General features: G+C 47.6%; 1 protein-coding gene and 1 pseudogene across 10 annotated transcripts in view; one reads left to right on the forward strand and one right to left on the reverse strand.

Moving 5' to 3' along the window:
* The window catches only part of Camsap1 (calmodulin regulated spectrin-associated protein 1), a 59850-nt gene that overhangs the window by 6942 nt on the left and 28872 nt on the right, over positions 1-24036 (reverse strand). For 2 of the 10 annotated variants that reach the window (XM_087651277.1, XM_087651275.1), the window contains exons 4-15: positions 22144-22224; positions 18561-18702; positions 10466-10605; positions 10282-10378; positions 9772-9949; positions 7435-7526; positions 6912-6996; positions 4012-6382; positions 2622-2758; positions 1948-2156; positions 1577-1676; positions 516-631 (exon numbers count right to left, since the gene is read on the reverse strand). In XM_087651277.1, coding sequence (XP_087507403.1) covers positions 516-631; positions 1577-1676; positions 1948-2156; positions 2622-2758; positions 4012-6382; positions 6912-6996; positions 7435-7526; positions 9772-9949; positions 10282-10378; positions 10466-10605; positions 18561-18702; positions 22144-22224 — 3748 coding nt within the window. 10 annotated transcript variants of the gene reach the window in all.
* Positions 8688-9557, forward strand: Rpl8-ps7 (ribosomal protein L8, pseudogene 7; annotated as a pseudogene).

Raw genomic sequence — 24036 nt, forward strand, 5'->3', positions numbered from 1 at the left:
ATCAAAAATTACAAAATTATTAACATAGGCCACAAACACACACAGAAGCAAAATACAAAAAGCTTAGATTATGGACAATTATGCATTTCTGAAAATAGACCATAAAGAACTCTTCAAATCTACTCAAAAGAATAAAAAAAAAAAAAAAAAAGATTAAAGTAATCGTTGCTACTCTCTGACTCGTGTCTCTCTACAAACATATTACAAACCCAGAAACCGGAAAGTGACCAGATGCAGATCCTGCTTTATCTCTGCTCTCAAAATAGCAGGAAGTTGGCATTAATTATATTGCCCACGGGACAAATGTGAAGTCGGATCAGGATCTCTACCGTGTCCTTGCTGTGGACAGCTCTGACAGAGTAAATATTTAATTAAAAACAAAACAAAACAAAACAAAAAAAAAAAAAAACAAAAAAACCTTTTAGGCCAAAATAAAGATGTATTTTAAAGAGTGTTATACCTGAGTACCTCTGTGGGCAATATACCCTAACGACGTTGTCTTGTGTGGCTGTTACCTGTGTACTCGGCCACAGAGGCCAAAGAGGAAGCTGCCGATGCAGTCTCCCAGTCTCGGTCTGTGCTCCGACTGGGGTTGCGACTCAGGATAGGTAAGGCTTCCAGTGATTCAACTCTGCAGGCAGAAAAAGACAAGGTGCTCAAGCTGCACTTCTCCATGACCACCCACACCATCAGGGCACGATGCCTACTGCTGCAGCAGGCCTTCCTGTGAAGGCAGAGGACTTGGAGAGCCTGTTAGCCACTGCCAGACGGTGTCTCCATGAGCGCAGGGAGTGATGATGCCAGATCATGAACAGTAAGTACCAAGGTCGAAGCCTGAGAAAACTGTGCACGAGGTTGGCTGATGCTCTCTAGGCAGGCTGACAGGGATGGAGCAGACTCTAGATGCAAAACCAACTCCCAAAACAAAACCAAAGAAAGCACCATTCAAGGTTCCTTAGGAGTCCTCCACAAAATCCAGGAGAAAAGAATCTACCAGACATCAAGGAGGAGTGAAAGCCCCTCCACAGACGACGCTCACACGATCCTGCACCTGACACCGTTCAGATGAGGGCCCAGCTAAGGGGTCAACAGCACCTACATAAAAGCTCCCTGGTGCCAGCACAGGCACAGCACCGTGAAGTTACTTTGTAACACAGAGGAGGGTTTCAACAGCTGGGAGAAAGTGAAAACCACCACTTTAAATGATCCAATAGCCCAAAAGGATTGGTCCCTGCCTGACCCACAGACCAAGAAAGGCACTCACACTTAAGGCTGTGCCAGATGGCGGTTTGACAAGTATGATGTAATGAGACACACTGAAGTATGCAGGCAGTGAGGCTAAGTGTCACCCACTTATTCATATGCAACAAGAAGTGCACACATTTGACAGGGGCATCAAGGGGAAAGAATGAAGGAGGATGTCGCGGAAGCCAATGGGCCCTGGTAAGGGTAGGCTGGGCTTCCTCCTAAACATTGCAGAACTGGCTATAAAATGTATCTCCTTCAGCTTTGGTCGGGAAGGTCCCCTTCTCTATACAAGTGCACTACGATACCGTATAGCTTCTGGCCTCCTTACCGGTGAGAAGGTGTGCCCCCCGAGTGAACACTTTCAGGTTCTGTCGTTGCTGCAGATGCCAAGGACAGGCTAGAGCCAGAGTGAGTCTGGCTCAAGTTATCTGCTGCAGAAACAAGAAAATGGCAAACTGTGAAGAGGTTTACCAGGCCCATCCCCGCCATCCTAACTCACTGTTACGAGGCTTCCCTCTACCCCAACAACTCTCCACCAAACCCTGGGTGTCCCTTGCCACCTCAGAGCATCACGTTTGGTCTCAATTCCTTAGGTTTGTTTAAAGGGATGACCCCACCCCCTGCCCGCCCCTCACAGTGAGATTCGGAAGCCCAGCACTAAGCAGCAAGCACAGCAGTTGCTGGGTGATGGGTGCTTACGGGTAGAAGAGCACTTGGTGCCAGAGTCGCTGCAAGACTCCTCCCGGTGAACTGACTTTGGCCGAGGCTTTTTAGGCTTTGATTTAGGTTTGCCAAGCCCTTGCTCCTCCAAGGCTTGCTGCTGCTTCCTCCGCAAGTACTCCTGTTTAATGAGCTCTCGCCTCGCCTTCTCCTCCTCCTTCCGTAATCGGTCCTCTTCGGCCTTACGCCTGAGAGCAAAATGGATTCCTGAGACTGGGTCAGAGGTTCCCTCCTAAGGACAAACCTCCTGCAACCCTCTCTAGGACCCCTCTCTATGGTTCCTCTACAGATTCCTGGACTGTGGGGTTAAGGGGCAGGCTGGGACTGAGTCACCTGGTAACTCCCTGAACTACAGACTACGCATTTCCTGTGCTGCAGGCTGGCAGCCTCGTTATTAAAATGGGGAGTGGCTGCACAGGGAGTGAACGTGCAGGGCTGATGTGAAAGGAAAGGGTCACCCAAAGGAAGCCCTGGGCCTGAAAGCCACAATGTCATGGCCAGTGAATGCTAAGGTCCAACAGCAGGAACGAGGAGGGAGTGAAGTGCTGTGAGATGCTAGCCCATGTGATGTACCAGCCTGGCCCTGTCTACCAGCTACACCCAGGCTGCCCAACTGCACACAGACAAATGGAGGTTGCTAAGGAAGACATTACCGGGCTTCATCTCGCTTGAGCTCCACTTCCGCCTCCAGCTGCTGCTTGCGTGCACGAGCCTCTTCAGCCTTGCGCTGCTGTTTCAGAAGGAAGGCTGCCCGCTTCTTAGCAAGCTCATCCTCTGCTTTCTGTTCATCCTACAGAGCCCATAGCTTTATAGTCAGTGACGGTACAAGGAACTCCTTAAACTCTCCAACCTAGGCTTACCCTCATCACGTATGGACTTTAACATACACTTAGAAAACCTGACTTCATTGGGAGAGGGAGTAAGACACAGTCTTTGTAGCCTGGATATCCTAGAATTCCCTATGCAGACCAAGCTGGCCTCATATTCAGAAATATGTCTGCCTCTGCTTGACAAACACATGCAACTACCATGCCCAGTTCTGATTACTTTTAATTAATAAGCTTATGGTATGTGTGTATATATACTGTGACACAAATGGAAAAAAGTCCATGCCATCAAAATGGTCTGTCAGATGACCTTCATATGCCCTGTACCAAATTCAGTTTCCCTACAAAGCCACACATTTTTCCACATCTCGGCTAATACCATGTGTCTACAATCATATCATATAAAGTATGACTGCAAATGAAGAGATGGCTCAGCAGAGAATATCTGCTGGGTTCAGATCCCCAGAACCCACAGAAAGCCAGGTAGGAAAGAGAGCCTTGTCCCAGTACACAAAAAGTGGAGACAGGGAATCTGTGGAACAAACTTGCTTGCCCGGCTAACTGAAATGGTAAACTCCAGGTTCTACAGGACACCTTGCTCGGTATAGAAGATAGTCTATAGCCACATCACTCATTGCCAACCTCAGGCTTACACACACACACACACACACACACACACACACACACACACACACACACACACACACACGTGTCAATAAAACATGCATCTTATAAGGCTGAGACTGTACCATGTGGTCAGGAGAAAACAGACATGATCAAGAAGAGAAACCCTGGAGGCCATACTTCTTAGCATCTCTGAGAAAAAAGTGCAGGGCAGGCAGAGAAACGATGACATTTCAAAGCTGCTCTGCTGCCAGGTTTCCACACCAAGGGTTGACAAACTGAAGCCCACAGGCCATCTCTAGCTCAGATGTCTTTGTACAGTGTTTGAATTCTCAACACTTTTTGTATTTTTCAATGACCAAAAAGTCATCCAAACATAAAGCATCTCATGGCTCATGAACATTTTCAGGTTCTAGAATGTGCTGCCCGTGACTACATCTGGCTGGGTAGGTACAGCCTCAGGATGGAGGCTTCTGTGGCCCACAAAGTCACACATGTTTCTTCTCTGGCTTTTTATGCTTAGAACAGAAGTTCATGAGCTAGCCTCACAACTAGGGTGATGTGACCTCACTCCAACACCTTGCTACCGTACCTTGAAGAAGAAGCCAACCCCAGGCTTCTGGTCACTCTCTCCACCAAGCTCCAGCGAGCTCTCATGTCCAACCACCTCTCCATCCTCATCAGGGGCCTTCAGGTCAGAGAGGTCCACCTCAATGAGGCTGGCCTTGCTCCTCAGCGGCTCCTCCATGGGAGTATGCTCTTTCCCTGTGATGGCAGAGGAGCTCAGCTCTGCCTCTTGGACACTTGTATCCAGACCCTCTTTAAAGTTCATCTGTTCTGATACGATGTTGGCATCTTTACAAGAGGACAGACCAAATGTCCGATGGTTACTCTCATCATGGAGCCTGTAACTGTCAAAGAGACACTTCTCAGGGAGTTCCCCACCTGGGTCCAAGGGTGACCGTGGATGGGTGCTTGGGGGTAAAGACCTTGAATGTGGGAGTGTCTCCACACTGGGTGTTGGTGTTTTGCTCCGAGAACAACCCTGCTGCCTGTCTTTTGGAACCTTCAGTTCAGCTGGCCTTCCTGAGCGGGAATTGCGGCCCTGGCCGAGCCGTGGGGGTTTGCGGTGGCCAGGCACCCCAGTTGGAGAGAGCGGCTCAACAAAGTGGACTGGGGCCTTTACTTTTTGGTCCTGGCAGTTGTTTTTAGTGCCTGATGTTGGCACTGTAGGGGACTTCATGAGAAGCTGCTCTTGCTGCTGGGAGATCTTCAATATGGCCTGCTGCAGTGTACTGATGGTCTCGTTGAGCTTCTCAATGGACAGGTCACATTCATTCACGTCTACCTCACCAACACTGTCCTCTAGGAGAGCAGCAGAAATCACTCTGTGCTTCTCTCCGTCATGCAGAGTAGCTGGGTCCCTGGGTTTATGGAGCTGGACAAATGCCACATCCTGAGAGTCACTGAGATCTCTCTGCTCTTCTTTGACAAGGAACCCTTCAGTTTTACAAGTGCCGTCATCCAAGTCCTCCCCATTGTGTTGTGTGAATTCCTTCGTGAAGTGTTCGGGTCTCAGTGGCTGTGGGGCACCATCAGCCTTCCCTTTTTTCACCACGTGCAGAAAAGCCGCCTTCCCCAGCTTCAGACGCTGCCGTGCAGACAGCGCCTCCATCTTTTTCTTCTGAGCTTCAATGGCTCTGCGCTTCTCCTCCAGCTGCATGTGAAGCTGCACCAGCTCAGAAGCCAGCAGGCTGGCGGGGTCCTTGCTGTGCCGGCTGGGGCTCTGCTCCCTCTTCTGACGCCATGTTGTCAGAGGGGCTGGGCAGCTTTCCGAGGCATCTGGGGTGGTCTTCTGGGAGCTGCTGGTGCTGGACTTGGTCTCGCAGCTGTTGAGCCGCTGCAGTTTTCTTTCAGCAAAACTGGTCATCTTCACACTTCCACTGGCCATGGACATGCTGCTGAGCTGAGAAGTCGTGCTCAGACAAGGGCTCGAGCGGCCACTAGCGTCATCCTTGTCTTCGTGCTCCTTCACTTTCATATCCTCTTGTAGCTTGGCTGATTCTTCCTCACCAGCGTATCTGGGGATGACTACAGGATGGTCCTCACCAATAAAATCCTGCTCTGCATCCTCTACATCCACCACATCGGAGTCCGAGTCCTGCCTCAGGATGGTCCAGGGTTCAGAGTCATGGGAGCTGGGACTCTGTGAACCAACATACCACCTCCCCTCATCTTCCTCGGCCCTGCCTACATGGAGAAAGAAGCCATCAGCAACCTGCCCCTGAGGTACTGGATCAAATCTACCCAGAGCCAGAGGCTGTCCTTCCCCTGTGGCTTCTGTTGACTGTGGTCCCACCTCTGTAGGATCAATGCTCGCAGCAAATTCTGAACAAGGAATTGGGGTGAAAGTTCTGTTCAGGTCACGACTACCATGACTACCAGTCACTTTCTTCCGTACCAGAGGCTGGGAGCCCTCACTAGGCCTCTTGGCCATGATGGTCCTTGGCCTCCCTTCTCCGCGCTCATCTTCCTTAGTGATAATCTGTTTCTCTTTGGCTGGCCGGAGTACTGCTGGCATCAGGGGCTCTAAGTAAAAACTGTCAGGCTTACTCTCCAAAGTGTCTGCCTGTCTCTGGGGAGACCTGATACTTGCCACCAAGCCTGGGGCCTGAGGTGAGGTCCTGGGAATCTCTGGGGAATGAGGAGACACATCTGTCCTGATGATGGCTACAAGCTCCTCCTCATCATCATCCTCAATGTTGACGTTGCTCAGGAGGCTTTTCCCATTGGTCTTTCCGGCAGAAGGATGGGGTTGGTTCTGTGGCGTCAGGTGGATGATGTTAGATGCTAGGCTATCTTTGCTGATAGAGCGGGCTAAGCTGACACTGTCACCAGAACTGGGGTCCACATCACAACTTGCTGCATGATGGAGAGCAAATGATGTTGGCTGTGACACAGGCCTGAAATAAGAGGAGAAACCAACTCACTGTTCAGCAGCAGCAGGAGAGGGGCTCAAAGACAAAAAGAGAGTGCTAGCCTTACACCAAGAAGCCCTCTATACATGCCCTGGACAAAAGAGCAGCAGAGGCACCTTTTAGTGAATGACCAAAAATGCTTTGCCCAGCACTCTTTTAAAGTAACGGAGGCCCCAGAGAGCCTTGAGCATCTATATTTAGCACACTACCAATGAAAGCTACATTTTAAACCCTGAATAAAAATCACCAGAAACACGAAGAACAAAAGCACCTATGGCACGCACACGTGGCACTGCTGCTATTACAGATCTCGGGGCTACCTGCTGGACCCTCACAGCGCCTCTACTGCTGGGACACCATAAATCATACGGTCACTGTGCAAATGCACAGTGGCTCACAGGAGAGGATGAGCGCAGAAGAGAGCATGCATGTGCTGGCACTGCGGTGGTAGCACTGGCTGCCAGCTCCCTGGAGCACATCTAGAGAACCCCACACGAACAGTTCAGTCACTCGCCTGTTTTTTTTATCTGGCCATGCTATTGCTGCACCTCGTGGCTGACCATCAGCCCGAGTTAAAGAATTCGATCTGTGTCGCTGATCTGTAATTTGGAAGAAATAAGTACATTCAGTGTTAAGTAACCAGCTCCGTACCATTTGAAGTCCTTTCAGCGTAACAGCCATTTCTGTGGGTGATAATAATCCTAACTCAGCCCACTACTGCACCACTCAAAGCGATGCCCATAACAGCATAACCTGCAGTAGCTCCAATACGGGAAGTGCAGTGTTACAGCACGGTAGTCAGTGCGGAATACTTGGGACCTGTCACTCTGTGCATGCAGCACAGAACTTACCAGAGTTGAAATGACATTTACACAAGACTATAAATTCTGAGCTATAGCAATACAAATTAAAATTTATCCCGCTATTCTTAACTAAAATGGGTACATTAGAATAAGGTCATTTAATTTTAAGGAATATTATTTTACTAACCATGAAAAGAAAAAGTAAAAAAAAAAGGGAAAGACTCATGCTCTCACCAGGGATCTCCTCAGCCTGTGACACTTTCTGCTGCTTCTGTCTCAGTGGCAACAAAGGATGGGATGGACTAAACGTGGAGGCTCCTTTCCCACTAAACAAAAATAATTCAGAGAAAACAGTGAGTTCAACAAGGACAAGGACAGCAAGACGGCTTGGCGGAGGAGAACACTAGCTGCCAAACCGGACAGCCCAATCCTACTTCTAGGTCTCACATGGCAGAGGAGAGAGCTTACTCCTCAAAGCTGTCTTCTGACATCCACATAGGCAATGTGCTGGTACACATGTAACCATACACACACGCACGCACGCACGCACGCACGCACGCACGCACGCACGCACGCACGCACGCACGCACGCACGCACGCACGCACACGGATCTGACCATAAAGACCCAGCACAAGGATGGGACGTAAGGACTGCCAGCTAGAATGCCCGGTACCCACATAAGGCGCATGTGGTTGTATAGCTCTGCCCTTGTGACGCTGTCACCGCTCAGTCACCGTCTGTACTCATGGGCTCTAAGCCACATACAGCTTTCCGTTTTGCTCCAAGGACCAGATCCTGTCAGTGAGTCTCAGACCTTAAACACTCCCAGCACCACCTGACTTGCTTTTTGGGCCCCTGAACGTTCTCTTCCTGGCCCAGCTCTCTAGCATCTTTAGTGTTAACATGAGAAAGCTGAGGTCCTTTCCAACATGTGTCTAACTAGCCATTCAGCTGCATATGTTATTCAAAAGTCACTTCTGAGTATTGTTTTAACCGTACATTTCAACTCAATCTCCACAGTCTAAAACTATGTTTCCATTTTAAAATACCCTCTCGGGTGGAAGCACGCAGGCCCCTCCCACCCAAGAGGCTCAATCCCCACCTAGGACAGCTCTTTCATCTCCCGCTCAGACCCACGGACATGGTTGTGGCCAATCAAGCAGATCCAGCCAGCTGATAATGATAAAACCAATTCTCAACGCCCACTCCAGCGCTCCATTCACTGTGCCGCATCAACTCCACTGCTCACTGCAGCCGACGGGGCCGCACACTTGCAGGTGAGCAGCCCCCACTCCTAACGGCTGTCAGACTACATACATTTCAGGCTAATTCTCACTGCTCCTTCAGCTCCTTCTCATTAGATCATCTGTGAAACTAACTTACAGTGAAAAGACAATAGAGAAATCTCTTTTCTGTTCCATAATTTGATGTGTTTAAACTGTATTAATTAATTGTATTACATAAATAATTTTATTTAAGAATGCAATTTTTCTCTTTTGGCCTTGCTTGCCGGCAGACTCGCCGCCATGGGCCGTGTGATCCGAGGCCAGAGGAAAGGTGCCGGTTCTGTGTTTCGTGCGCACGTGAAGCACCGTAAGGGAGCCGCGCGTCTGCGTGCTGTGGACTTCGCGGAGCGACACGGCTACATTAAAGGCATCGTAAAGGACATCATTCATGACCCTGGCCGCGGCGCTCCCCTCGCGAAAGTAGTCTTTCGTGATCCCTATCGATTCAAGAAGCGGACAGAGCTGTTCATCGCCGCAGAGGGAATCCACACTGGACAGTTTGTGTACTGCGGCAAGAAGGCCCAGCTGAATATTGGCAATGTTTTGCCCGTGGGCACCATGCCTGAGGGTACTATCGTGTGTTGTCTGGAGGAGAAGCCTGGGGACAGGGGCAAGCTGGCACGAGCCTCCGGGAACTATGCTACAGTCATCTCCCACAACCCAGAGACCAAGAAGACCCGAGTGAAGCTGCCTTCAGGGTCCAAGAAGGTCATTTCCTCTGCTAACCGAGCTGTTGTTGGTGTCGTGGCTGGCGGGGGCAGAATTGACAAGCCTATCTTAAAGGCTGGCCGTGCCTACCATAAGTACAAGGCAAAGAGGAACTGCTGGCCACGTGTGCGGGGTGTTGCCATGAATCCTGTGGAGCATCCCTTTGGCGGTGGTAACCACCAGCACATTGGCAAGCCTTCCACTATCCGAAGAGATGCCCCAGCTGGGCGCAAAGTGGGTCTCATTGCTGCCCGCCGGACTGGACGGCTACGTGGAACCAAAACTGTACAGGAGAAGGAGAACTAGAGTTCAGGAGCTAATAAAGTATGTGCTTTGGCTAAAAAAAAAAAAAAAAAAAAGAATGCAATTTTTTAATTGCAACTAAGGCTTACAGACTCCTGGCCTCTCCAGAGGAGGCTGAGTGCCCCAGGAACAGGCTGGAGGACAGACAGCGGGAGGAGCTACTTATGTACTCTCTGCATTACTTACTTAAGAGAGTTTCCTTTTCTCAGGCTATAATGTAAGGAAAAGAGGATGGTAACCTGAGCACCAAAATGGAATGACTGACAGACTTACAGACACTCAGGTTCTTCTGAGTGGAGGTGGTACCGATGACTGCCTTCAGTGAGAGGCTGGGTGGATGGCGGCAGGTCAGCGGGGCTCATGGCAGCAGGACTACCTAGGAAGCTGCGCTTGGTTGCATTGGAGATCGGGACAGGAGGTCGGCTGCTCTTCTGCTGTAACACCGTTTTAGCTACAGAAATAGCAATTTTATACAAATATATCTATTATTTGCAGTTATGATGTCAGCAAGACACAGAGAACCTACAGCCATGAAAACAATTCAACTCTGACTTGAAACCAAACTTTTCAAAATTGGTTTAACTGGTGAGGCTCTAGGCTGACTTACAAATACGAAATTTAAAAACAACACAGACTAGAACACAAACAGAGAAAGCAAGCCTGGACTTCAGAGGTCTGCCCAAGCACTGACACACAGGCCACCTTGGTTGTCACAGATAGATGGGCTGCCTCAATCCTTTAAGGTCTCAAGAAAACGGTTATGACCATTCAGTGATTACTCACCATCCTTCAGCTCTTGAATATCTCGGGGCTGAACAAAATCGGGTTTGACGTTCTCAAACCACCAGAAGAGCTCAGCGATAAAAACCATAACGTTTGGCTAAAACAAAACACACAACAACCCAGGCACAGTAAGTACCTGCTCAAAGGCAGCTGGCCTTACGTGCATGTCTGATGGGAGCTTTACCTTCAGCACTAGGGGAGCATACAGCATATCCTCCAGGGTGAGATAGAAACACTTGTTCAGATGCTCGTTGGAAAACTCCCTCAGAAGCCGGATGTTATACAGGCTGTCAGCCATCGATGGCACCTCCTTCAGGCAAATGTCTAGTAGATACAGACAGGCAGACTGTCATGACACACATATTGTGCTCACAAGGGAGTGTGTAGATACACTATTCTGAACTGAAACTACGTGGAAGGATTTGTGATAAAGGAAGCAAGGTCAAAAGATTGTCAAAGTCAGTAAGCTTCACAGGTGACACTAAAAGGGGAAAGAAAATATGCAGTCTCCAGACTGCATTTACAACATAGATCATTCGAGAGTTCAAGCTGGAGTCCTAAAGTGAACCGCACTGGGCTGCAAGTAGAGTGTAGGAGCGGAGTGTTTGCCTAACGTGTTCGAGGCAGGAGAGCAGGCAAAGATGAGCAAAATCAACTGTGGAATCACCTTCTAGAAATATTTGTGGGGTGCTCTATGGTTAAGAGCACGGACTGCTCTTCCAGAGGTCCTGAGTTCAATTCCCAGCAACCACATGGTGGCTCACAGCCATCTGTAATGGGATTTGATGCCCTCTTCTGGTGTCTGAGATAGCGACAGTGTACTCACATACAATAAATCTTTAAAAAAAAAATAAAAAAGAAATAAAATAAAAAAGAAATATTTGTGTTCTGGGTCCACAAGACAGCTCAATGGGTAAAGGCTCTCACCCTGCAAGCCCAACAACCTAAGTTCAATCCCCGGGACTCAAATCAAGATAGGAAAAAACAGCCAGGTGATGGTGGGTGAACCACTTCAATCCCAAGGGGCAAAGGCAGGCAGATAGATCTCTGAGGAGTTCCAGGCCAGCCTAGTAAACTGAGCAAGTTCTAGGGATACACAGAGAAAACCTGTCTAAAAAAAAAAAAAAGAAAAAAAGAAAGAAAAAAGAAAAAGAAAAAAAAGAGAAAGTAGGAGAAAACCATTCCAAAAAGATACCCTTTCACATCCACATTGGTGCCAATACCTACATATATTCAACATGCATGCACACACAATAATATTAAAATAAATGTAAGAAAATGTTTGCATTTTCTTCGGCAAGCAGAGACCTCTGCCTAAAGTTAATTTCATATTTGAAAAGGTAGGGGCTGGGATATATACAAAATTACAATTGCCTCTAATCTTCCAAATCAAGAAACTACACCTAGTACAAGCCTCTGAGCTATGAAGAGGTGAGGATCTTCCCAACCTCTCAGCCAAGAAAATTCAGGAGGCAGATCCTCCATTGGGAACTGTGGTACAGACCCTGAAAAGGAGCCTCCTGTGTGGGGTCCAGGTCCTTAGGAGCTAGTGAACAGCAGATGTTCAGATCATGAGACAAATGCACCATGGCTTTGCCTCTGAATGTCCCACCTTTAAAAAAGAGGAACCAGGAGTGTGGTGTACACCTCTAATCTCAGCACTCAGGAGGCAGAGGCTGGTAGATCTTTGAGTTCGAGGCCAGCCTGGTCTCCAGAGTGAGTTCCAGGACAGCTAGAGCTTGATACACAGAGAATCCTTGTGTACGAAAACCCAAAAAGAAAACGAAAAGAAAAGAGGAAAAAGGAGGAAGGCAGAAGAGTGTTTGTCCAGCATGCTCAAGTACCAAAATAAGGGGGAAATTTTCTTTTTCAAAGATCTCAAATGCTAATTCAGTAGTCCAAGAACAGGTGTGTCCACGTCAAGTGAGGTAGTGTCATCTGATCATGGGACAGTGTTTGCCACCACTCCTGACTGCCCAGTCCTTTACTGCCCTCTAGGATATGTGGCCCCTCAACACGCAGCTCTGACTGAATGCCTCCTTTTCCATGGTTTGTAAACTCCTGCTCCAAATGACTGCCCTGAGCCAATGCCACAGTTTCAGGCAGCATGAAGTTAAACAAACGTAACACTTGTAGAACAAGGGCCCCATGTTCTTATTCTTTTTTTTTCTTTTCTATTCTTTTTTTTTTGGAGCTGGGAACTGAACCCAGGGCCTTGCGCTTGTCTACCACTGAGCCAAATCCCCAACCCCCCATGTTCTTATTCTTTAAAAAAAAAAATTTAATTTTTTGAATTAATTAATTCAGGTAAAATCTGTGAACACTAAACACCAAGTACAAGTCTGATGAGAGAAATGGAATCAGACATGGCCTACCAGGTGATTAAGATTGTGAGTCCAGGGGGCTGGAGAGATGCTCAGCGGTTAAGAGCATTGACTGCTCTTCCTGAGGTCCTGAGTTCAAATCCCAGCAACCACATGGTGGCTCACAACCATCTGTAATGGGATCTGATGCCCTCTTCTGGTGTATCTGAAGACAGTGACGGTGTGTGTACTCATATAAATAAAATAAATAAATCTTTAAAAAAAAAAAAGATTGTGAGTTCAATCTGTCACTCAACAAACACATGGTGGCAGGAAGAGGACAAAGCTACCCCTGCCACAAGCAGGGATGAGGCAGGTACTCAGTGTGAAAATCAGATGAGGAGGCAGATGACAACTGAAGATCCAGAGCCTACAGCTCTCCCCACAGAGTCCGCTCATCATGAAGTAGGAATCACATCTCTCAAGCGGCCCTACGAGGCCAGCACACACCACCCTGACCAAGAGCACAGTGGACACAGATGCTGGGGTGCACGGTGTAGCCTTAGGCAGACAAATCATAAACAAACACCAAACCAATCAACCACCAACCAAGGGACAACAGACCAACTCCACAGCCTACAATACAACAACGGCCAAGGCTGGGTGGACACTGTGGCTTCAGGGAGACCGGTCGCAAGGCCTGACAACTACCAACGATGATGAGCATGGGCTGAAAACCTCCCTGGATCTTCCCTGACCCTGCAGACAGCAGCGCTGCCAGGAAAGCCTCTGGGCCCTAAGCCACTCCAAAGACAAAAGTGAGAAAGATCCTACCCTGGGAAGATGAGATTTTTAAAAACAAATTCTTTGAGCTATCTGCTACATATCAAATTTATGCCAAAGTAAAATGTTACAATTTTGCCCTTATGTTGCCTTATCAATCTTGTTAAAAAAACAAAAGTATTTATTGGCCTGGCCATATATTTATAGAACAGTCAAGAAATTATTATTTTAGTGAGACTGACTCTCAACATGCAAGAACGCGAAGCCTCATCTAAGAACTACAGAAGCATTCAGGACTTCTGTCCTGCAGTTTAAACTTGTTACATATTCACCTTTTCTCTCCACATCCTGTTTTTGCTGGCTAGATTACCTGGCTCTCAGCAAGCTGCAGTCCAGGAGAGATTCATGTCTGACTGTATACTGGGATAGCACCACCAGGGTTTCTCCCTCTTCAAAGTCTGGTAAAATGCCCCAACAAAAAGCTCCCACAAGAAGTCAGCCCACGAGGCCTCCTGACTAGACACCCTACATGACACAAAATACTATTCCTGGTCTTATTTTGGTCCCCCCATCTGTGACAGCCTGGGGACCACACCTACCACCAGGTAAAATTACATCACTGGCAGGTCAAGAATGACACCTACTGAGCCAGTTGTGTAAAAGCAGATGCAATAGTTAGATTCTTTTCTTCCAACATTTTATACAAGATTTCAATCTGTGCTAACAAGGCAAGCCAGCCTTAACTGTCACCTGTAGGTCTCTTTCCACTGTGTCAGGAATAATCCTCTTATAAAATTACTAGAAGCATTCCATCTTCCCTATTCTTTGGCACGATTTATAAACCATAGAAACTGTCAATTCCTTGAAAGTTTGGTAAAATGCCCCAGCAAAAAGTTCCTACAAGAAGTCAGCACATGGTTGGGGATTTAGCTCAGTGGTAGAGCGTTTGCCTAGCAAGCGCAAGGCCCTGAGTTCGGTCCCCAGCTCCGAAAAAAAAAAAAAAAAGTCAGCACATGAGTATGTACATCTTGATGCCTATGCCCACGTCCATCTGCCCTGTAGTTACGGGTCTCTAGTTTTCCCATTCCGGTTTTCCAACACAGAACTATCAGTGTTATATAACATGTGAACATAAACAATACAAAATAATACTCTCCATATTTTTATGTGGTGTTTACTAGACCTGAATTTATGCCATCTTATTTTCTGCTTCCCCACCCCACCTCCAAAGACAGGGTTTCTCTGTTAACGGAGCCTTGGTTGTCCTGGACTCGGCTGGCCTGGAACTCACAAAGATCTGACTGCCTCTACCTCCTGAGTGCTGGGATCAAAGGCGTGTGCCACCACCACACCCGGTCTGTTTTATGCATTCTCTATTTTGCCCTCTTTATTGACTAATCAGTCAAGAAATTTATTTGTTTTATGAATCCATCAAAAGAAAAGCTTTTAATTTTACACAGTGTCTCTTCAAATGATTTTAAATGTTTCATTACTTTACTACTAAATTTACTTTTAAATTTTTATTTCAACAAGATACAATGTCTTTTAAACGCCACCAAGATAATGAAGTGCTCTATGTAGCCTCTCTCCAGCAAGCTGGAGTACAGAGGCAAGGCTGTTAGAAAGCAGCAAGCCATGCTGTGTCTAGGATTTGGCCGAGGGATCTGCTGCTGTCATACAGTCCTCTATTCTGTGTGACCTTCTTTGTCTTCCCACCAAGTTGCTTGGAGTCTCCTCAGTGGATTCCTAAGATTTGGCTATGCTTACCCAAGGGGCATCTACACTCTCCTTGGGTAAATTACCTCGATTTTCTCTGTTCATCCCCCTATATTGATTTCATTTTCTAGTGTCTCCTTTACTTCCACACCTTTGCTCTTTTTGTTCTATTTTCTGGAAGATTCTTTCTTTCTACTCAGCCATCTAACTCTTTAGTACACTCTTACACTTTAGATACTAAAATGTTCCTTCCTCGGAGCTCTACGGAACCTAATGTGGACATTCCACATGACAGTTTTTTAAATGCCTCTTCCTGGTCACTGTTCTTGGCAACTAGGTCCCCGGCCTCTTGCTGCTGTGTACTCTGAACTGTATCTGTGGCCTAAGTACTTATTATGGCCAGGGGATTTCCTCAAATGTCGGGGGATCAGAGCACCCCTCACTGTTAGAGGGAGACATCAGGAAGTGGGCTTTGCCCAGATGACCAAGGCAGGAAGCCAGCAGATGCCAAACTTCAGCTACTGCGATCTTGTCCTTAAGACCAGTTTCCAAAGAGAAGACTCCGTCCCTGCTTTGCATGTGAGCATATCACCCTTATGGAGCCCAGAAAGGAACTGAGGCTTACTAGTATAGGATGAAGAAGCTCACGCAGAAGCTTCGATTCTGGTCACCTCACTCCTACCTGCTCCTTGCTGGAGTCTGAGGCCATGACTTACAGGCTCAGTCTTGCCCCATGTGTGTTCATGTCCCTAGTTCTTGGAAGCAACTAACTTAACAAAGACACACCTAGGCATGACTGCTGGTCAAAATCTTGTCTTCCTGTGGCAGCTCCAGAACTCTAGCTGGTGAACTGTTTTGCCTCTGTACTTCTATTTTAATTCTTGGCTGGCCAGCTTGTTAGAGCCTGGAACTTACAATTTGGCTCTACAGACACAGTCACAAAACTTAATCTTCCCTCTCTTTACTTTTCTCTGGGATTGTGTCCTTTATTAAAACCACTGCAATGAATCTTATTCATTAATTCCCAAGCTTCCTGCTTTGTGACTTACAGCACGCTCAGGCTGTGTCCTACAGTTCTGGCCATTGTTAACTGGCTCAATACCTAGTTCACATTGGTCTGGCCTACATATTACTTTAAATGGTTTTAACATATCAGCATCTTACCCACCAGCTGACTTCTCTTTTTGTGGCTTTGACCAAGTTTTTGTTGTTGCTCTCACCCCCACCCCCACCCCCGGCCCCCAGCTCCCAGACATGGTCTCAACTTTGTGGCCTGACAGGCCTGGACCTTGCTTTGTAAACCAGCATGTCCTTGAACTCAGAGTCCCACCGATCTCCGTCTCCTAATATGGGGGTGAGGGGTGAGAAGTAGGGGGTGGGGTGTTACGCTAAAGGTGTGTGCCACAACACTAAGGCCATTTTTTGCAAATGTTTGTATACATGGAGACCAAGAAATAGCTTGCAAGAATCAGTTCTGTCCTTCTACTCTGTAGTTCTAGAACTGAACTCAGGTCATCAAGCTTGGCACTTTAACCCCCTAGCCCATCTTGCCAGCTCTGACCATTTATTTTTATTCAGTGTCTACAATATCTGGTACACTAAATGCCACCTGACAAGTTTGTATTCAAGCTTTCTATGGCCTGACTAAATTCCTGCTTCTGACAGCGTGGCCTGTCAACTTCTTCACATAATTCTGTCTTTTTTTTTTTTTTTTCAGTAAGGATGTTAACCCCAATATTATTTACTATCTGCCTTAAGATCCTCAAAGGACAGATTTAAAAGCAGGGTACAGACCAGACATGGTGGTGCATGCCAGCACTCCAGAGGAAGAAGCAGGAGGATTTCTGTGAGTTTGAGGTCAGCCTGGTCTACATACTGAGTTCCAGGACAGCCAGGGCTATGGAAGGAGACCCTGTCTCAAAGCAAAGAAACATGCAAACAACACAGGCCACGTGGAGCTGAGGCTAAACTGAGAAGGGCACTCAAAGCGGAGAGTGTGAAGAGCACAACGGGCAGTGTGCACGTCTCTGATCTCAGCACTGCAGGCTGAGGCAGCAGGAGCGCTGTTCAGGGGCAGCGTAGGACAGGTCAGTGAAGAGGGAAAAGGCCCGCCTACTCTCCTCCTCACAGCTTCTGTTTCTTCCCTAAGGTCCTTCGGGAGGCTAAGCATTCTGCACGGTCTTCCACCTGCTGTGAAATCTGAGGGTTCCATGGACGCATGTTTCCTTGGGAATTGAGATGTTCCCACCAGCAGAGCCCGGGAGTTCCTACGTGGCCAGAGTGTACTAGTACTAGACCAGCTTTACTTTTCAGTGCTGGGGCAGAAACCTAGTGCCATTTGCATGCTAGGCAAGCTGTACGGAGCTGTGTCACCCACCAGACACATGACATTTCTTCCTTTGTGAGTGTGTGACGCTGGAGATAGAGCCCAAGCTCAGTCAGGCTAAGCAATTCTCTATCACTGAGTTATTTCCCCAGAGTTGTCCTGTTTTATTTTGTGGAGCTGGCCTCCCTCTCACTCACTTCCTCGTAGTCCTCAGAGACACAGGTATTTAAGAAGCCTCCTGGATGTAAGATGTAAGATAGGGCTTTTCTGACTCTCTTCCCCATGTCCTAGTCATAAGACCAAGGCCAGCTGAATGTGAGGGAGCCATGGGTCCCCCTGCAGGTTTTATCTTCCTGGAAGGGGGGGGGTCCCCCTGTCTTTCAAGCCACCCATGTCTGTAAAAAATGGAAATGTATTCTCTGCACTTGCATGCCTAGAGTAGGCATTATACCAGCCTTAGCTTTGCAGTGCTAAAGTCTGAGGTAAAATCCCAACACAGGAACTGGTCAGGTTTCTGGCCGTCCTCCTGCCCGCCCCAGACCAAGGCACTTAGGAAATCGAGCCGTGGACAACAGAAGCTTCCACAATGCCCTGGCAGGCCTGTGCCGTGCCCTTCATAGCCACCACTTTCCTCCTCCCTGCTGCAGGTCACAAACACCTAGAAAGAGGTGCTGTGGTGTCAGCACAGTGCGCCATCAGGCCAAGGCGGGGCACACACTGAATCTGCCATTCATTCTCATGTCTTCAGAACGTTCAGAATTGTTCTGCTTTAAGCTTCTGACAAGGCGTCTCATTTAGGCAGCTCAGGCTTGTCTTGGTCCTAACTCAGTCTACCATATACCAGGATAGAGGTGTGTGCCACCCTGTCTGGCTTAGGTTCTAGATGCTTCAATAAGGATGGATTTTAAACCCCACTCACACTCAAACAAAGGGAGAGTCACAAAACACAATGTCATATTATCCAAATACTCAATGGGCAATTTCTTTATCACATAAGGTACAGGTTACATGTAAGTATCTGGTCTCTTAGAATTTCTAGGAATGGGGTAGTAGTGTCCCAGCTGACACAGGGACTCCATGCTACTTCTCTTGCATGTTAAGTGCACACTGCTTCCTCTCAGGTCTGTTCAGGGAAAGTGTTCTGCACTCACCATCCAGTTTCATCTGCTCTGGGCAGTAATAGTGAACCACTGCTAAGAGAGCAGCGCCATCACTGCCGTCTCTCATCAAGTCCTCCAACAACGGGAAGTAGGGTGACTGCCTAGCAGAGAGGTGTTCTCGCCGATAGCGGACCTGCAGTTGATAAAAGGAAAATGGTCTCTGCGTGTGAGATCGCTTCACCCTGTGTATGTTACAGGCACACTGCTAGAGCAAGATTTACATCAAGCCTAGAGCCACGTGAAGACCAACTGTTATTGCCTGGAAAAGGTCAGACTGTGTAGATGATGTCCTCTGTCCAGAGCAAACACGGCAGATCCAGGGACTGGGCTCCATGGCTACACTGCATGGCAGAGGTTCGCTGCTAACACCCCAGGGCCAGTCTAACTCTAAACCGACTCTGGCAGTGGGCACACATGGAAGGAGACAAAACACATATCTATACTATCGGACGCCAATGTATTATAAACTAATGAGAAACAAGTTAAACAGTGGGCATTCAGATGCTTGAAAGACCCAAGCTACAGGCATTGTTCTAAGTATTATCAACATTAATGCTGGCCATTAAGAAGTACAAAATAGCATTAATCAATAGTTTGAGAAATTTCAGAAACCAGATTAAACAAAATTTCTCACACCACTACAGCAGCCACCAAGAACTACAAGTGAAACATCAGGACTAAACTCACAAGATCATCAAGCAAATGCCAGACCAAGACTCCCTTCTGTGCACACCTGAAGCAGCTACCTGTTGATATTCTATACACTACAGTCCACCCATGCCTTTCTCTTCACAGTCAGAGGGGGGCTGCTCAGTGTAGACACGACTCCCCGAGAGCTGCAGTGTGCCGCTCTCACCTAAGTCAGCGCCCAGAGCAGGGTACCCACCAGCCCACATTTTCTCCAGAAGGAGCACATACAATAGAAACTAAGAACAAGCAAGGGAGCCAGCACTGCCTAGAACAAGAGCTGTTGGTTTCTGAGAGTTCTACAGATGAGTCCAACTCAAAGATCATCTTGGAATCTAGACTTTCAGCTAATACTTCCATAAATACTTGGCATAATTAGTAGTGATGCTCATTAGAAAAACACTTGAAACCAAATCCTTTACTTTTGGCGACAATGCTTGCTTTGTTGACTGAATATTCCAACACACATTTTAACTTGTTTCTCAGAGCCCACAACACATACTATCGTAGGGAACCCGCCTCATACTGTACCACACGTGCAAAGTCCACAGGTTCCAGCATGCAGTGCATCACAGCATGCTCCAGGCCAGGCTTTCAGAGACACCAGACAGGGAGTGAGCAGGCATGCAGTAAAGCAAATGGTTTTTGAGTAAAGAATGGATGGTATGGGTAAAATTAGGCTGACACTGAACTACAGGGGCCCAGAAGGATCACATGGCTGCTGTGCTCAACCACACCTTCAAACTTCTAGCTGGGAAGTGTTTGGGTGGTCGATCTTGACCACATTTTCTTGTTGGACTACTTACTGAACACCACTGTAGGATCCCCACAGCCTCTCTAACAAAGCAAAGTTAAGGAGGACTGTCTGGGGTTACAGTTGTCTCTTTCATCAAACTTGTCTGAAACCAAACCTCTCTTCAGGACACCTGAGTGTCACTAAGCAAGCCCTCCTCCTCTTCTTCCTCCTCCTCCTCCTCCTCCTCCCCCCTCTCCTCCTCTTCCTCTTCCTCCTCTTCTTCCTCCTCCTCCTCTTCCTCCTCCTCACAAACACACGTAATGGGAACTCCACTCAAGGTTTACAGGGCCTTTAGCAGCCTACAGCCATGGGGCCCCAAGTGGGGACCCAAAGGGAAATATGGGCCAAATAATGAAGCTACAGGACCCAAACAATCAAAGGGCACATACAAATCCATCTGCAAAGAGATCCAAAAGCACATAAAAAGGTTCCACTTGGCACTAGCCATTTCCTATAAGGGCAGCAACAAACTGGATCACTTCCCAAATGGGCCACCAGTTAGGTACTGCTGAAATGACTAAATCAAATCCTGGTTTTCACTTTGTGTGGAAATTCACACATAATTTCAGAAGCCCTGCATTTGAACTGACCTAACTCAGACTGCAGAATCTGAGCTGAGCTCCATGTAGACTTACGGGATAGAAACAAGGAGACCACACCAGCAACAGCCCTCTCTGCGGTCCACCTGTACCCTCAGTGGGAGAAAGCCTTTGCAATCTGACAGTTCTAGGGAAGGCGGTGAGAGAGACCGCCGCTCAGGCAAAGTCACAGCAGAGTGGAATGAGTCCAGCCACTAGGTCACCCCTAGTCCTCTTAGCGTCTGCTAGAAATGACAGTGTCCTGTCAGCTATGCTGTACTGGTCACTCAGAGATCACTTAGCGCCTAGGGGAATGGACATGGCATCCCAAAGTGCCACATAACAAAACCCATCAGCGTGGCCAGCAGGGCTCATGCTAGACAAGCTACAACAGCCTCCAGGTGGACATTAAACAAACAAACAAAAACCAATCTTGGGTGCGAACAATTTTAATGGAAGCGCATGATGGCAACAAGATGGCTTTGCAGATGGCGGATGGCGGCCTGGGTCACTTACGGGTACTAACTTCCAATACCACTTGGAGGGAGACTGCTCAGGAAGCAGGAAGGAAGGTGGAAAGGAATGTCAGCACTGCAGTCCAGGTGTGGCTGTGACACACATGCTCACACAGAAGAGACAGAGAGCCTCTGGTAGCAGAGGCTTTCCAGTGTGCACGACCTCGCTAATCACAATACCAGGCAATTTAACCGGAAGGTAACCTGTCCCCTTCACACCTCTCTGCTTCACAAAAGCAAAGAATGGTTCCAAACTTGAAAAAGACAGGGGAGCAGGCTAAAGGTCTGCTCCCTTTGCCTATGCCCATGTGGGCCTGTCCCCACCCAAAGATTAGGGAGGCACTCAGTCCCAGCCTGATTCTCTATTGACCTGGCTGACTAGAGCTGACCACTGTAGAGAGAAAACCACAAGGGGAGAACACATGCTGCTCTTGGGAGCAAAACTGTGTTAACAGTCAGGCACTCCTGGGTACATTCCACTGACTGTGACACATGGCCTTGGCAAAAGAGAAAATGACCAGGGACAAGGCCAAAGCAGTACTGTGGAAGAAATGTGCCCATCTGCACCCGTCCTAAGGCACGCACTTCCACTGGCTCCAGGCACCGGGCTTTGGACCCCCATCAGTCTCATGGCCCCTGACAGGCCATCTCAAGAATCTGCATGGGCACAGCTGCTACCTGGCCTTTTCTGCTCCATCTCTGACCTTCTGAAGCTCACTCCCAGCTCAGGCTACACGCTTCCTCACTGAACCCCCCAAGTCCTCCCAGAATACCCCTGGTTAACAAACCATCAGACCTTTTTGGGGTTGGGCATAGAAGACAGGTTGCCCATGGCAACTCCTAACTGAGGCATGGAGAGTCAGCCACCAGGAGAATCTAAGAGGCTGGCTTGCTTAGGGTGATAAAAATATAGAATGAGCAAGTAGAAACAAACATAATTCTTCAAAACTACTAACATTAACTTAGTGTGTTTCAAACAAATTAAGATTACCCTTTACCTTTTGATGAGCGGGACTTTCCAGTGGCTGCTGTTTTAATTTAACTTCTTTCTCTGTTATCTCTCTCATTTTAAGATTTACCTAAGGCAGAAGAAAATACATTAAAAAGGCTACTGCTCTCCAATCTCCTCCACCTCCTCTTCATCGTCAGCAGACCCCACAGCACTTGCTAATCACTCTAAGACAGCGGCTCGATCAGGCCAATTACAAAGATACAGAACACCTGGGTTCTGGGCCCCACGCTCTGCCCGGAGTCTCAGGGTCAGCAGCCTGCCCGCCCCCGCCAAGCCACTGCGCCTTCCAATGCAGCACAGGGCTTTCCTCACCACTGCGCCTTCAAATGCAGTGCAGGGCTTTCCTCACCACTGTGGAATCAAGGCCAGTGCAGGGCTTTCCTCACCACTGTGGAGCCAAGGCCATGCACACTGAACACACTCGTCTGCTGCCACCCATAATAACCTACCTAACTCTGGGCCACACCTCATCTGACTACACAAAGTCATAGATCTAAGTAATCTCTTGAAATTAAGACAGTATAAAATTTGTATTTCTATTGGGCCAAAGAGACAGTTTAGCAGACAAAGAAGGTACTCGTCACTCCAGCCTAGTCACTGGAGTTCAATCCCTGGAACCCACATAAAGACAGAAGGGGAATACAAGCCCCACAAAGTGTCCTCTAACTGCAACACACCTACTGTGACACATGTGTACCCCCACCCATACATGATGCACACACACATCACTCACATACACACAACCTAATTTCTTAATTTGTATTTATAAAATAACGGCATGCTTTGTAAACATACACACTAATACTTAGGAGTGGTTAGAGCAGTAACAGTCTGCGTGGTTTATCATCAAAGAAAAATACAGTATGTGAACTCTTTACCTACACAACATCAAGAAGGTAGAAAATCTCCTTAAAACTGCGATGAAGGGGCTGGGGATTTAGCTCAGTGGTAGAGCGCTTACCTAGGAAGCGCAAGGCTCTGGGTTCGGTCCCCAGCTCCGAAGGAAAAAAAAAAAAAAAAAAAAAAACTGCGATGAAGGAGGGGTTGGGGATTTAGCTCAGTGGTAGAGCGCTTGCCTAGGAAGCGCAAGGCCCTGGGTTCAATCCCCAGCTCCGGAAAAAAAAGAACCAAAAAAAAAAAAAAAAAACTGCGATGAAGGAGCTAGAGACGGCTCAGTGGCTAAAAGCATTGTTCTTGCAGAGAACCTGAGTTTGATTTCGAGCTCACAGACCCCTCCCCCACATGAGTACGTGGGCTTATGCTCAGGATGTCAGGATGCCAAAATACGTACATGGAAGTCAAGAGGACAACTTGCAGGACTTAGTTCCCTCCTTCTACCAGGGGATCAAACTCAGGTCATCAGGCTTGGCAACAAGTAGTACCCTTATCTGAGAAGCCATGTCACCCACCAAGAGATTTTTGAAGGAAAGTAAAGCCACTGTGGAAAACTGGGTGTGGAATGGCTCATGCTTGTAATTTCAGCTCTTGGAAGGTACAGATAGAAGATCAAAATTCAAGGGCCTCTCACCTACACAGTCAGTTCAAAATCAGTCTTAGCTATATGGGACCCTTTTAAAAAAAAAAAAAAAAAAGGAAAACAAAACCATTTTGAAACTAGCCAGGTGGTGGTGCATACCTTTAATACCAGTGCCCATAGGAAGCAGAGGCAGGCGGATCTCTGAGTTCAAGGCCAGCCTGGTCTACAGATTGAGTTCTAGGACAGCCAGAGCTGTATAAAGAAACCTTGTACCTAAAATGTAAATTAATTTCAAATTTTTGATAAAATGGATATTTTAAAGTAAAATATCAATTATTTTTCAAATTCAAGAGTAACCATGGTAAACCAAACCAAGTATCTGCTGTAAAACCATGTGGCCCA

Source organism: Rattus norvegicus, chromosome 3 (assembly GCF_021556685.1).
Source record: "Rattus norvegicus strain SHRSP/BbbUtx chromosome 3, alternate assembly SHRSP_T2T, whole genome shotgun sequence".
Classification (NCBI taxonomy): Eukaryota; Metazoa; Chordata; class Mammalia; order Rodentia; family Muridae; genus Rattus; species Rattus norvegicus.